The sequence below is a fragment of the Rhododendron vialii genome, chromosome 5a (genome assembly GCF_030253575.1).
Source record: "Rhododendron vialii isolate Sample 1 chromosome 5a, ASM3025357v1".
Classification (NCBI taxonomy): Eukaryota; Viridiplantae; Streptophyta; class Magnoliopsida; order Ericales; family Ericaceae; genus Rhododendron; species Rhododendron vialii.
Window position 1 is genome coordinate 37,186,877 of NC_080561.1, and position 13,691 is coordinate 37,200,567.

The window sequence follows — 13,691 nt, forward strand, 5'->3', positions numbered from 1 at the left end:
CTTGATGTATTTTTTGTCAAGTGTTCTTAATAAAACTTTTATTGCCTATCAAAAAAAAATGTTATGACTTCTTTTTGTTGTCCTTTTGTGTGCAGGCTAAAGCCTTAGATCCATTAGCGAAAGTGATAATGAGATAAATAGCAAATCAAACCTTTGATTGAATATCTCCCTCAATGTACCACTATCGGGCTCCGTCAATATATTCTCTTTTGCCGATTAAAAAATTGAGGTAAATAAATTGATAGCAATATTATCCATTACTACAAGTCAACTATGAGAGAGGCTTCGTTTGTAAATGAACAAGAGGTTTTATCAGCAGGTTATTAAAAGAGGTGGCATGGTTGTTGCAGTTCCGAAAAAGGAATTTATTACTAAAAACAAACCAACCACCACCACATTTATTTCTTAGCTGTAATAATTTGCATCCATACACACTGATAGGCGCGCAAATATTCACATAAGCGCCCCCTAATTTATTTTTGTTAAGTCGCATTTATATTATTACTTGGTGTTTTATGCTTTTATTTTTGTGCTGTAAGTATTTGGAGGGCTCGATACAAAAAGCGCAAAGTTTAAAATATTAAATGGTGTTTGAAGCGAACCATTGAAAGGTCGTATGGAGTCAAGAGTTCACCAATTAATTAATCTACGGGCATCACTGAGGAAAATGATTTGCAATTCCATTGACTGGGCCCAATGTTATATTATTCTAAATGGTGGACCATGGAAAAGAGGTTGAAGTCGGCTGAACAAAAGGAAAAATAAAAAAAGGGTTTGTCTGGGCCATGGAGTAAAATCGGAGTCAATGAGATAGGTTTTCACGGACGAAAAAGGAGGAATGGGGGCTGCCGAGATCTCTTTCTGTTCCTGTAGGTTTTCTTTGGAGTTTTATTCCTTTCAAGTTATTTGAAGTTTTGTTCAGCTACTCGTAATTTAGTAATTCGTTTTAATTTCTGTTCTTTATTTAAATTGTTCGTTGATACTTGTTTATTAATTTATTTCTATTGCTTATTTCGTATTCGGAAGCATGTTTCAAATTAGGGTTTCTTCTATTTTTTGCATAATGATTAGTGAGTAGTCGTTTAGGTAGGGTCGTGGGGTGATTAGCACACCGTGGCTAATTCGGGCACTGCTCCTTTTATCAAACTATTAAATTAAATGATTTTCGATTGGAAAATACTTCCCGCGGACGAACCCGGGCATCGTCGGAGCCCATATGAACGGGAGAATGGGGGTCCAAAACTCATTCTTCGCTGCGCATGGGTATACGGCGACCATAGGGTCTCGCATCTTGCGGGGTATCTTTTTCAATCTAAAATTAAACGTTTTGAAGAACTCAAACAGAGCAGGTTAATCCGGACTAGTTATAAGTGCTATGAACCCTACGACCGTACCTTTCTTTTGATTATCTGAAAAGTACAATCAATTTCGTAGGTTTAGTTTAATCTCAAATCAACAGACAAAGGGTGGCTACCTAAGAACCCATTTAAATTATAACAACCCGAATTTTTAGTCAGCACACATCTCCGTCTTTGTGGATTCGACTCCGGACTTACCGAATATTGTGCTACGTCGGTTTCAGCCCTACGCTTGGGACAACCCATTAATTTAGAATTAGGAATCGGTCAAGCACACACACCGTACCATTGTGCTCTCTCTCTCTCTCTCTTAATTTGCATCCATACGTACACAAGCCATTATAAGAGCACTCTCTCTCTCTCTCCTCCTCCTCCTCCTCCTCCTTCTTCTTCTTCTTCTTCTTCTTCTTCTTCTTCACAGAGCTAGTTGATTCGTCCACTGGCCTGTTGGAACCCGGAATAATTTTCCTAGCGGATATTCATCTGTCGTTTAACATTTGAAGCTCCACAGTACTCCGGTTGGCTTTCTCTGCCTTCACTTTGCTCAGGTGAAACTAGTTCTTTTAATTTCCTCCTGCAATCGAGTTTAACTTCTTGGGGTTCTGCCATTATTTTTTTTTGTTTTGATCGAATTCTTGACTTCATTTCAATTTCTGAGGACTGTGAATCAGAAACTTTTGTGCAAAGGCCTAGGGTACCACATGATCATGCCCCAGGAAGGGACGGATCTAAAGGTCGGTATGTGGGGCACGTGTACTCACTCGAACACGTGCTTTCACTCAAAATTATAATATTTTTTTTATATAAATTAACATGGTCATGAAAGTGTGCGAATTAGTTTTATGCCTGAATTTTAATGCATGGTGCATTTATATTTGTTATTTTACGAGTTGTTTGTCTATTTGGAGTTTTTTTTTATTACCTTTATTTTTAACGTTCTGAGAGAAATATTTTAAAATAAATTCATTTATATTTTTGAAAAAGAAAATCACAGTTATCTAAAACTGATAAAGAAATATTTCCGGTTCTTTTTGTTAAACAGATGGTACTTTCCCCCTGAAACATTTCATTTCCTCTTCTTTTTTTATCACTTCCTTCTTTGGTAAAATAAAGATACTAATACCTATTCACATCCCTTTTTCTCCAGGAAGTTACCTTATTAAGCTATACATAGGAAACAAAAACACTGGGTGTGACAAAAATGGCAACCAACAGCAGCCACTCGGCAGCACTCAGAGCAACACTAACATGGACCCCAAAATCGCTATCGGTGCTCCGCCGAATCCTGACCGACCAACCGGATATTCTGACACGAAAAGACGCACAAGGCAACACCATACTCCATTACCTGGCGGCAGGTGGAAACGCCACCGCCTTCAGAGAACTGTTCGAGGGCGGCTTACTGACGAGGAACAACGGGGGCGGTGGGGGAGAGCTGAGGACGTGGAACTGGAGAGGGGACACGGTGCTCCACGAGGCAGCCAGGTTTGGCAGGGTCAATGTTGTGGAGATTATTATGGAGAGGGAGAGAAAGTTGGTTTCGGAGCGCAATGCAATGGGAGGGACGCCGCTTTAGTCGGCGGCTGCAAATGGAGAGCAGGAGGTGTTCAACCTTCTCAAAGTGGCGGCTGCTCGTGAGGAGGTGCCGAGGAGAGATGACGGCTGCACTATTCTTCATGCTGCTATCATGGGAGAACATTACAGTACCTTTTCTTTCCCTTTGTCATCTCTCTCTCCAACTAGATCTGACTAAAATTGCGGTTAATCTTGTTAGAATAAATGCATATACAAAATAATATTCTGATCAAATCGTAATCTTGAGATTGTTATTTGATTGTAATTAGTATGATTTTCTTTCCATAGTTAGACTATCTCCTTTTGTATAAATAGAGGCCTCATTGTATGGTTTCAATAATCGAATTCAATATTTCTTCTCATATTTTAACATAGTATCAAAGCTATAAGATTTATGCCGTGTGGATATTCGCTCATGGCGGGTGGCCTAAGTCTCGCTGCCGTTCGCCAGACGCTTAGTTACTTTGTCAATCTCCTCCAAGCGCGCTTGTGGCTTTTCGATTCATGGCTTCTTCGTTTCTTTTCTTTCAAACTCAAGTTGGTAGACCTACTTGAGTTTGGCTTGGCTTGGGGTGGCGTGGCGGCTCCTGATTTTTTTTTGCTTGGATGTTCCTAATTTCTCTTGGCTTTTTCAAACTCAAGTTGATAGACCTACTTGAGTTTGTGGGGAGGTGTTAGAATAAATGCATATACAAAATAATATCGCGATCAAATCGTGATCTTGAGATTGTTATTTGATTGTAATTAGTATGATTTTATTCCATAATTAATTAGTATGATTTTCTTTTAATAGTTAAACTCTCTCCTCTTATATAAATAGAGGCTGCATTGTCTGATATCAATAATCGAATTCAATATTTTCTCTCTCATATTTTAACAAATCTTTTGAACCTGCAGGTCTGGCTATGGAGATTGTTGAATCATTTCCTAATCTTGCCGGAGCACATGATAAAAATGGAAACACTGTACTGAATATGTTGGCCAGCAAACCCGTTTCCTTTAAAAGTGGGTCATCCTATTGGCTTAGGAATCTTGGCAGTAGGCCCTTCATTCCCCTACAGTTCCTTTTGTGTCTCGTCTACCTTTGTAAGTCTTCTTCTTTTTCTTTTCTTTTTTTCTAATCGACAAAAGAAATATATATTAACTCGATAAGGGTACATGGAGGAAACAAAAATAAGAAAACCGACACACACTAGCTTCATAATATTGATACATTGTCACCATAGTATTTCTCTGTAACTTCTTTAATTAAATTCAAGGATGGAGCCAGAGGAAGGCCAGTAGGAGCGGTGGCCCCTGCAAGTACAAAAAAAAATTGTACTATTATGTTAGAAAACAAAAATTTCCTATAAAAGTATGAGGCTCGCCCTTGTTTAATATTTTGGGAAAAAAGTCAAACAATATTAACTTTTGCAATACAAGGATATCAACACCAATTTTTAAAGACTAAGGGTTAAAACATAACAAAACTTAAATTTAAAGGTTAGCATTATGAATATTTAATTAATAAACTCACAAGTTAATTTTTATCCCACAAAAATCTCCTATTGTTAAAAGAGTTTCACACTTTTTTTTTTCTCTGCCCTAAAATCTCCATTGCTCACTAGACCTCGCTTTCTCAGCACAAAAATTCCCAACTGTTAAGAGTTGATGACAGTTTCCTGAATTTCAAGTATCATGTGGTGACTATGATTGTTTTCCAATTTCAATGGTGTCCTTAATTGTTACATGCTCCCTCTGTCCCGATTTGTTTGTCTCTTTTCACTATTTGGGACCTCTTACAAAATTGTTTATATGTTTCAATTTATAATATTTTTTATATGCAATATGTATCTTGTTTGATAGATCTCAATTAAATCTAAAATATGATATTTTCGAAATTATGTAAAACATTATAGATTGTGAGATATAGATAATTTTTTAAAAAGCACATACTTCAAAATTGGAGAAATAAACTGGGACGTAGAGAGTATCATTTTATATATAACAATAAAAAAAAAGAGATGCTAGGGGTACATCAATTTGTCACATCTCATCCACATTCCTCTCACTTACATGTAGGGGTCCCTAGTGGGTCCTTAGCATATATTGTGAAGTTCTCACACATACATGTGAAAGATGTGTGGTTAAGATATGACACATTAATGTGTCCCTAACATTTTCCAGTATCTAGGGACAAAGAATTTGCCAAAACAATACACTAAATCCTAGCCATTAAAATGGATGGTTGAGATTAAAATATAAAAGACACATTCACTCTCTTCCCCATCAACTCACGTGTTCTCCCTCTCTACTTTCTCCGTTCTCTCTCTCCCTCTCTCTCTCTAACGTTATGTCACTATTCTCTCTCTCTCTCTCTCTCTCTCTCTCTCTCTAACGTTATGTCACTATTCTCTCTCTCTCTCTCAATTTTAAATCTTAAAATGTAGATAACTTTTGTTTTACAAATTTAATTTTTATAAATTTTATATTTCTGAAATCTACTTGAAAAACTCTACAAAATGAGATACATAATGAATGTAAAATTACTTAAAATCAATTTTTTAATTTTTCCATTTGGCAATAATTTTTTTGGGATCATGTAGTGGAATTTGTTGGAAAAAACTATTTTTAATATCTTCTCAATATTCTTAATTTTTTCCCATAAGAATAAATAAAAAAGTAACAGTAAAAGAGAGAACTATGCTTCAACAAAAATTCATTATCACTCACAATCCCTCAATCCCTTGGGATTTTTGTGAATGATAAGGAATTTTTGTTGAATCATGGGGCAAAATATCCTCAAGAACTAAAAATGTGTTCTATTAATTTTTTTGCGATCTCTAAATCTCTTTGAAGTAATTTTCACTTCTTGAGGATATTTTTTTCTTGGTTTGTTTATGTGAAAATAGAACCTTATAGAGTTCTCTCTTTTACTATTACTTTTTCATTTATTCTTATGGAAAAAAATTAGGAATATTAAGAAGATATTAAAAATAGTTTTTTCAACAAATTCCTCTACATGATTCCAAAAAAATTATTGCCACGTGAAAAAATTAAAATTTTGATTTTGCATAATTTTACATTCATTATGGATCTCATTTTGTAGAGTTTTTCAAGAAGATTTAAAATATATAAAATTTATAAAATTTGAATTTGTAAAACAAAAGTTATGTACATTTTAAGATTTAAAATAGAGAGAAATTCTTTGTTTCTAGATTCCTTCCCATATATATATAACCAATGATTTATTTGTTGTATCCTTGGCAGGCATTCCAATGTGGATAAATGATTCTAAACTTACTGGATATATATATATATATATAACCAACGATTTATTTGTTGTATCCTTGGCAGGCATTCCAATGTGGATAAATGATTCTAAACTTACTGGAGATGTAGAGCATCCCCAGAGGAATAAACCTTTTATCTGCTCTTTCGTCGAAAACATTATCTCAGGTTTGACTTATTTCCCAGCCTCTCCAAAAATTATCACGAAGATTAAATATATTTTTTGTGTGCTTTCCACAACTTTTTTAAAAAAAATTGTACAAATTTGTCACAACAATTTTGTTTCACAACCGTTGGATCTTCCAAATTTTCCCTTCCTCTTTCATTTTCCCTCCACAAAACCATGAACAAATTAAACAGTGTCAAAATCCTTTGTGGAGGGAAAGGGATAGCGAAAACTTGAATGATCTAACTGTGGTGTACAGTTGGATCCGTCAAGGTTTTATTTTTCCTCCACAAATCCATGAGGGCGGCGGGGAATTTGGCAGCCTTGTCGAGTGAGCAGCGGCCAACAGCATAGAGGGCGGCGTTGGGTTATGGATCTTGACAGTTTTTGGGCTACAACGGCGCAACCCAGGATTCTGAATCGGATGGGTTGTCGGTCCTTTTCGGATGTCATGGTTCTTGATCTGTGGTGGAGGATACAAGCAAAAGCTGCATGAATTATTAACTAGTATAAGTGAAAGTTGCATGAAACACGTTAACACAGGACTCTCACATGCATTCAAAAAGCTATAAGTAGCTCTTTTAAGTGTTTTTTTTTTTAATAGGCAAAAAGTTTATGATAGAAACTTAACAAAACACCTAATGGACCGGGGGAGACGGAGGGAAATTCAACTAAAGGTTGGATGAAACAAAACACCAATTGGACCGAGGCCCAAACACCTTAGGGGTGAAGCCCAAAACCTTATAGACCTAAAATGTCCAGATCATACAAATAAGCTTAAAGAAACACCAAACAGCCTATAAACCGAGATCAGACCAAGATAGCCCAACACAAATGACCCAAACAGCCAAAACAGACCATCCCTGCAACCAACCACCCCCGGCCAACTTTCTAGGAGTCACCGTACCCCACCAGAGAAGACCCATTAGGATCAGACACCACCAGACGCCAGCCAGCCACCCATGCAGCCAAGAGCCCCCGTGAGCAACCAGAACCCCAATAGTGACCGCCGAGACACCGTCAAGTCGGCTTTCACAAATGGCCTGAGAAAACCAACCACAGTGGTACCAAACACTCATGCAACAAACAACCATGCATGACCCATAGAGAAAGCAAAAAATCAGCTTAAAACTGCGGGCTAGCCAAACGGGGCCTAAAATTAAGGACTTGTCTCTTATTCCTTTTCATTTGTTTTTCTATTGATTAGTGGTGCCTTGGCTTAATGGAGTTCATGAAGTAAAGAAAAAGCATGCATGTGCCCTGGACCTAGCCAAAAGGTTGATTGCAAAAGAAGAAGATTGGAGCCACTACACCAACTCATGTGGAAGGTATAATCATGACGACGATGATGATCAGCACATTATTACTACTAAAACGAGAAGAAACCCGCTTCTTCAAGCGGCAGAGAACGGCATTCAAGAGTTGGTGGAAGAGATCCTCGGGAAATTCCCCGAGGCTGCCTACTGCGTCGATAGCAACGGGAAGAACATATTTCACATAGCAGTGGAGAAGAAAGACGAGAGAATGTACTAGTTCTTGAAGAAGAACGTTGCTAGAAAGGAAGGGATGATGGCAGCTCTTGATCATGGTAGAAACTCCATTTTGCACTTTGCAGCCAAACCCGGTGCCAATCCTAGAGTTCTCCTTGGAAGCTTGAACCGGATGGCATGGGATGTATATTGGTTCAAGGTATGAACCCTTGAACTAATTTCTTCTGTACTCATCCTACATTATAAATTACATAGAACCCAAACCCTGAAATTTTTTCTACCGATAAGTTCTAAACCAAAAAAACCTAGGATTACAAATATAAAATGACAAACGGCCCTAAGCAGCAGAGGATACTCTGACTATCAAAGGCACAAAAAGTTGGCATCCATAGGCATGCAAATGACTGGCATGTGAAAGAATACCCTTGTGTATAGCCTTTGAATCCCCAGTTGATCAACATACTAACATTCCACTAACCGGTCATGTATAAAGTGTGAAAAAAAAGAAAGAAAAATAGTGAAAAACTTCAAGCTGGAAATTCTATGCGTAAGGAAAACTTGTAAGGAACTACGTAAGGAAAAACTTGTTTGGGTCCATTCCGGATTCCACAAAAATTTAGAAAAATATTCATAAATTTTTAAATATTATTTTATGGGACCATGTAAAAAACCAGCTCCAATGGATATCGGTAAGTATTACTTCTGGATTCGTATAGGTAAATTGAGCAGTTTCGGCTCTATAAATTTAAAAGTAATACTTACCAATATTCGTTAGAACTGATTTTCACGGAGCCTCACATAATAAAATTTAAAAGTTTATAAATATTTTTTTAAATTTTTATGAGATCCGAAATGGACCCAAACACATTTTTCCATACTTGGTTGCATAGCTCGACTTCAAGCAGTCCCATTCACCACCATCGGTCCATCCTAAAGGTTTGCAATAATTCATACTCTTGCCTGCAAAAACCTCAGTCATTTTTCCACGCCACTAAAAATGCCCGAGTCAAACCCAACTCACCCAACTCGGAGGATCACCACCATCTTTTCTCCCAACACCTTCCTACTATCCCTTCTGGTCCCCATAACAGCCGCCGTGATCCTCTACCAGCTCGACTCGTTCGACCCAGCTCCTCTCCCCACCCACGAGTTTCGGGTCAGCCCGTTTCCTTCCCGCTGCAAAACCCACGTTTGCTTCACGGGTCGGAGCGGGTCGGGGAAGGCCAGCTTTTGGGACCTGAAGACCTCGCTTACGACCCGAAAACGGGAGTCATATACACGGGTTGTTACGACGGGTGGATCAAGCGAGTCACGGTGAACGAGTCGGTGGCGGACTCGGTGGTGGAGAGCTGGGTCAACACCGGTGGCAGACCTCTTGGGCTCGTTCTGGGACACCACGACGACGTTATCATTGCTGACGCCGATAAGGTTAGATAATAACGTGTGCTTTTTGTACTTTTGTCGTGCTCGTAATTCTGGATACAACTATTTTCGAAGCCGTTTGATATAAGATGATGGGCCATTTGGTGGATATGGAGCCAGAGGTGGACAGGACACAAGGGGGTTTCTGGGTGCTCGGGCGGGGCTCGGGCCCGTGCACAACTGTAAAAACTTCCACTAATTACATTTATTTTTTGAAGATTAATTTGAAAAAGTTTTATTGGATCGACTCCTAGAAATCTCTGAAAGGGAAAAAGTTCGTAAAGTTTTTATATATGTGCCAACTCTCTTAAATTTAAAGTTATCAATCATTTTTTGGTCGTAAGTACAATTAAATGACGGTGATGTATATAGACACAATCTCGTCTCTTTTTCAGAACTAGCTATTGGCAACATACTAATATAGTAATACATTAGTATAATATTATGGATTATATTTTTTGTTAATGTAGAAATACATTTGATTCAGGCCTTTGCAGAATACAAATTTTGCGCCCGACACTGTATGAATCTACATGCATTGAATAGTTCTAGACATAGTTGTGTTCGGAAATTATGTTCGTAATAGTCATACTTTCCTTTTGGTACATTTATTACTTTTTGAGTTCTTATTAGGTAAAATTAAGGTATTTTCAAAACACATATGACCTGAGGATGGGGCTTGTCTCAAAACTGGAGTGGTTCAGGCAATTTGGGATCATTTTAGGTTCATTTGGATGATCAAAATCGTTTACTTTATGGAGTTTGTCATAATTTTATTCATGTCAAAATAAGATGGTCTAATGTCAATTAACAAATTAATGGGTTCATATTTTCAATTCATTTAGTATTTTCATATCAATACGTTTAAAATAACAATGATCGACATTCAATTAATGTAATTTTTAACGTGGTTAAATTTTTTAATGAGCGCTACAAGAAATAAACATTTATCATTAAAGTGGATCGAGATAAATATAACCATGTCAAAGCCACACTTAGTGGTGAAAGAAAAATCGACGGACAAAAAAAAAACCAACCGATCGATTCTGTTCTCGATCGGGGTAAGGGTGAGTTTGGTCGGCTTCGATTTGGACCGAACTAAATCGATCAATTCTTTTATCAGCAGGAGAGCATAAACTTTTTGAGAACTTTAGGTTACCATCAAAGCTTATCTAGTCTAGCAAAAAGAGGGGTGAATCTAAAATATTAATTAATGTTATAAGCATATGGATGTAGACTAGTATTTATTAAAAAAATCAACGTAGTTCATAATCATAGACCCTGCTGGAGTTTCCTATGAAAGAAACTAGTTTCTTGTTCGGCAAAATGCCAGCCAATGACGTATTTTGCTAATTAAATACTTGACAATGATCAAAAAGAGGGGTGAATCTAAAATATTAATTAATGTTATAAGCATATGGATGTAGACTAGTATTTATTAAAAAAATCAGCGTAGTTCATAATCATAGACCCTGCTGGAGTTTCCTATGAAAGAATCTAGTTTCTTGTTCGGGAAAATGCCGGCCAATGACGTGTTTTGATAATTAATACCTGCCAAGAATATGCTGAGAACATTTGTTAATGCTGAAAATATCCTTGGCAGGTATTAATTATCAAAACATGTCTTGGGCCATCATTTTCCGTTGTTGTTTCCCATTCTAGTCCACCCAAAAAACAAACAAAACAAAGGTGGCCCTTTTTAGGAAAATTATATTCAAAATGGGGCCTATGGTGGCCTTAAGTGCAAGACTGGACCTCTCCAATTTTTGGCTCAGTTAGGAACAAGCTAATCCCTTATCCATATATAACAATCCATGTACTTCAATATTTGAGTTTGGCTTGTAGTTTTTTTTTTTTTTTTTGGGTTCTGGCCCTTCTGTGTAACTAAGTTGGACAAGTGTTAATCGAAAGGGGATGACTTCGGTGTTCCCGGTCATTTTGAGGACACCGTACCTTTTGGCATAACAAAATCATTATGAGTATAACCAAAATCCATTACAAGCATAACAGAACCATAGCAAAGCATAACCAAAACCATTGCAAGGCATAACTTATTTGTTACGCCTTGGTTAGGTTTAGTTACGCATTGATTTATTTTTTGGATATTCCTTGATTATGCCTTATTTGGGTTCTGTTATACTTGTAATTCATTTTAATTATGCTCCTAATGGTAAAATTAAACCAAAAATTACGATGTCCTCAAAATGACCGGGGACACCATAGCATCTAATCGAAAAGTCAGCAAAAAGAGGGGTGAATCTAAAATATTAATTAATGTTATAAGCATATGGATGTAGACTAGTATTTATTAAAAAAATCAGCGTAGTTCATAATCATAGACCCTGCTGGAGTTTCCTATGAAAGAATCTAGTTTCTTGTTCGGGAAAATGCCGGCCAAACGTTGATAATTAATACCTGCCAAGAATATGCTGAGAAAACATTTGTTAATGCTGAAAATATCTTTGGCAGGTATTAATTATCAAAACATGCCTTGGGCCGTCATTTTCCGCCGTTGTTTCCCATTCTAGTCCACCCAAAAAACAAACAAAACAAAGGTGGCTCCTTTTAGGAAAATTATATTCAAAATGGGGCCTATGGTGGCCTTAAGTGCAAGAATGGACCTCTCCAGTTTTTGGCTCAGTTAGGAACAAGCTAGTCCCTTATCCATATACATCAATCCATGTACTTCTGTATTTGAGTTTGGCTTGTAGTTTTTTTTTTTTTTTTTGGGTTCTGGCCCTTCTGTGTAACTAAGTTGGACTAGTAGTTGGACAAGTGTTAATCGAAAGGGAATGACTTCGGTGTCCCGGGTTATTTTGGGGACACCGTAACTTTTGGCATAACAAAATCATTATGAGTATAACCAAAACACATTACAAGCATAACAGAACCATAGCAAAGCATAACCAAAACCATTGCAAGGCATAACTTATTTGTTATGCCTTGGTTGGGTTTAGTTACGCCTTGATTGGTTTTTTGGATATTCCTTGGTTATGTCTTATTTGAGTTCTGTTATACTTGTAATTTATTTTAGTTATGCTCCTAATGGTAAAATTATACCAAAAATTACGGTGTCCTCAAAATAACCGGGGATACCATACCATCTAATCGAAAAGTCAGCAAAAAAAGGGGTGAATCTAAAATATTAATTAATGTTATAAGCATATGGATGTAGACAAGTATTTATTAATAAAATCAGCGTAGTTCATAATCATAGACCCTGCTGAAGTTTCCTATGAAAGAATTTAGTTTCTTGTTCGGGAAAATGCCGACCAAGGACGTGTTTTGATAATTAATACCTGCCAAAAATATGCTGAGAACATTTGTTCATGCTGAAAATATTCTTGGCAGTTATTAATTATCAAAACATGTCTTGGGCATGTCTTGGGCCGTCATTTTCCGTTGTTGTTTCCCATTCTAGTCCACGCAAAAAACAAACAAAACAAAGGTGGCCCCTTTTAGGAAAATTATATTCAAAATGGGGCCTATGGTGGCCTTAAGTGCAAGAATGGACCTCTCCAATTTTTGGCTCAGTTAGGAACAAGCTAGTCCGTTATCCATCTACATCAATCCATGTACTTCTGTATTTGAGTTTGGCTTGTAGTTTTTTTTTTTTTTGTTTTCGGTTCTGGCCCTTCTGTGTAACTAAGTTGGACTTGTAGTTGGAAAAGTGTTAATCGAAAGGGAATGACATCGGTGTCCCCGATCATTTTGGGGACACCGTAACTTTTGGCATAACAAAATCATTATGAGTATAAACAAAACCCATTACAAGCATAACAGAACCATAGCAAAGCATAACCAAAACCATTGAAAGGCATAACTTTGGTTGGGTTTAGTTACACCTTGGTTGGTTTTTTGGATATTCCTTGGTTATGCTTTGTTTGGGTTCTGTTATACTTGGAATTGATTTTAGTTATGGTCCTAATGGTAAAATTATACCAAAAATTACGGTGTACTCAAAATGACCGGGGACACCATAGTATCTAATCGAAAAGTCAGAAAAAAGAGCGGTGATTCTAAAATATTAATTAATGTTATAAGCATATGGATGTAGACTAGTATTTATTAAAAAAATCAGCGTAGTTCATAATCATAGACCCTGCTGAAGTTTCCTATGAAAGAATCTAGTTTCTTGTTCGGGAAAATGCCGGCCAAGGACGTGTTTTGATAATTAATACCTGCCAAGAATATGCTGAGAAAACATTTGTTAATGCTGAAAATATTCTTGGCAGTTATTAATTATCAAAACATGTCTTGGGCCGTCATTTTCCGTTTTTGTTTCCCAATCTAGTCCACCCAAAAAACAAACAAAACAAAGGTGGCCCCTTTTAGGAAAATTATAATCAAAATGGGGCCTATGGTGGCCTTAAGTGCAAGAATGGACCTCTCCAATTTTTGGCTCAGTTA

The 13,691-nt window shown here is 37.0% G+C and overlaps 1 protein-coding gene and 1 pseudogene across 1 annotated transcript; both read left to right on the plus strand.

The window, feature by feature from the left end:
• Positions 1 to 1,773: 1,773 nt before the first annotated feature.
• Positions 1,774 to 8,036, plus strand: LOC131326357 (uncharacterized). The gene is made up of 4 exons (XM_058359113.1): positions 1,774 to 1,906; positions 2,510 to 3,061; positions 3,831 to 4,019; positions 7,577 to 8,036. Exons 2-4 carry the CDS (start codon positions 3,046 to 3,048, stop codon positions 7,900 to 7,902), a joined length of 531 nt encoding a protein of 176 aa, XP_058215096.1. The 5' UTR covers positions 1,774 to 1,906; positions 2,510 to 3,045; the 3' UTR covers positions 7,903 to 8,036.
• A 722-nt stretch (positions 8,037 to 8,758) lies between these two features.
• Positions 8,759 to 9,400, plus strand: LOC131326358 (protein STRICTOSIDINE SYNTHASE-LIKE 4-like; annotated as a pseudogene).
• The last annotated feature ends 4,291 nt before the right edge of the window (positions 9,401 to 13,691 follow it).

Coding starts and splice junctions, on each gene's coding strand:
- LOC131326357 (XM_058359113.1), top strand. Junction 4,020..7,576: donor TTTGTGTCTCGTCTACCTTT/GTAAGTCTTCTT, acceptor TCTATTGATTAG/TGGTGCCTTGGCTTAATGGA.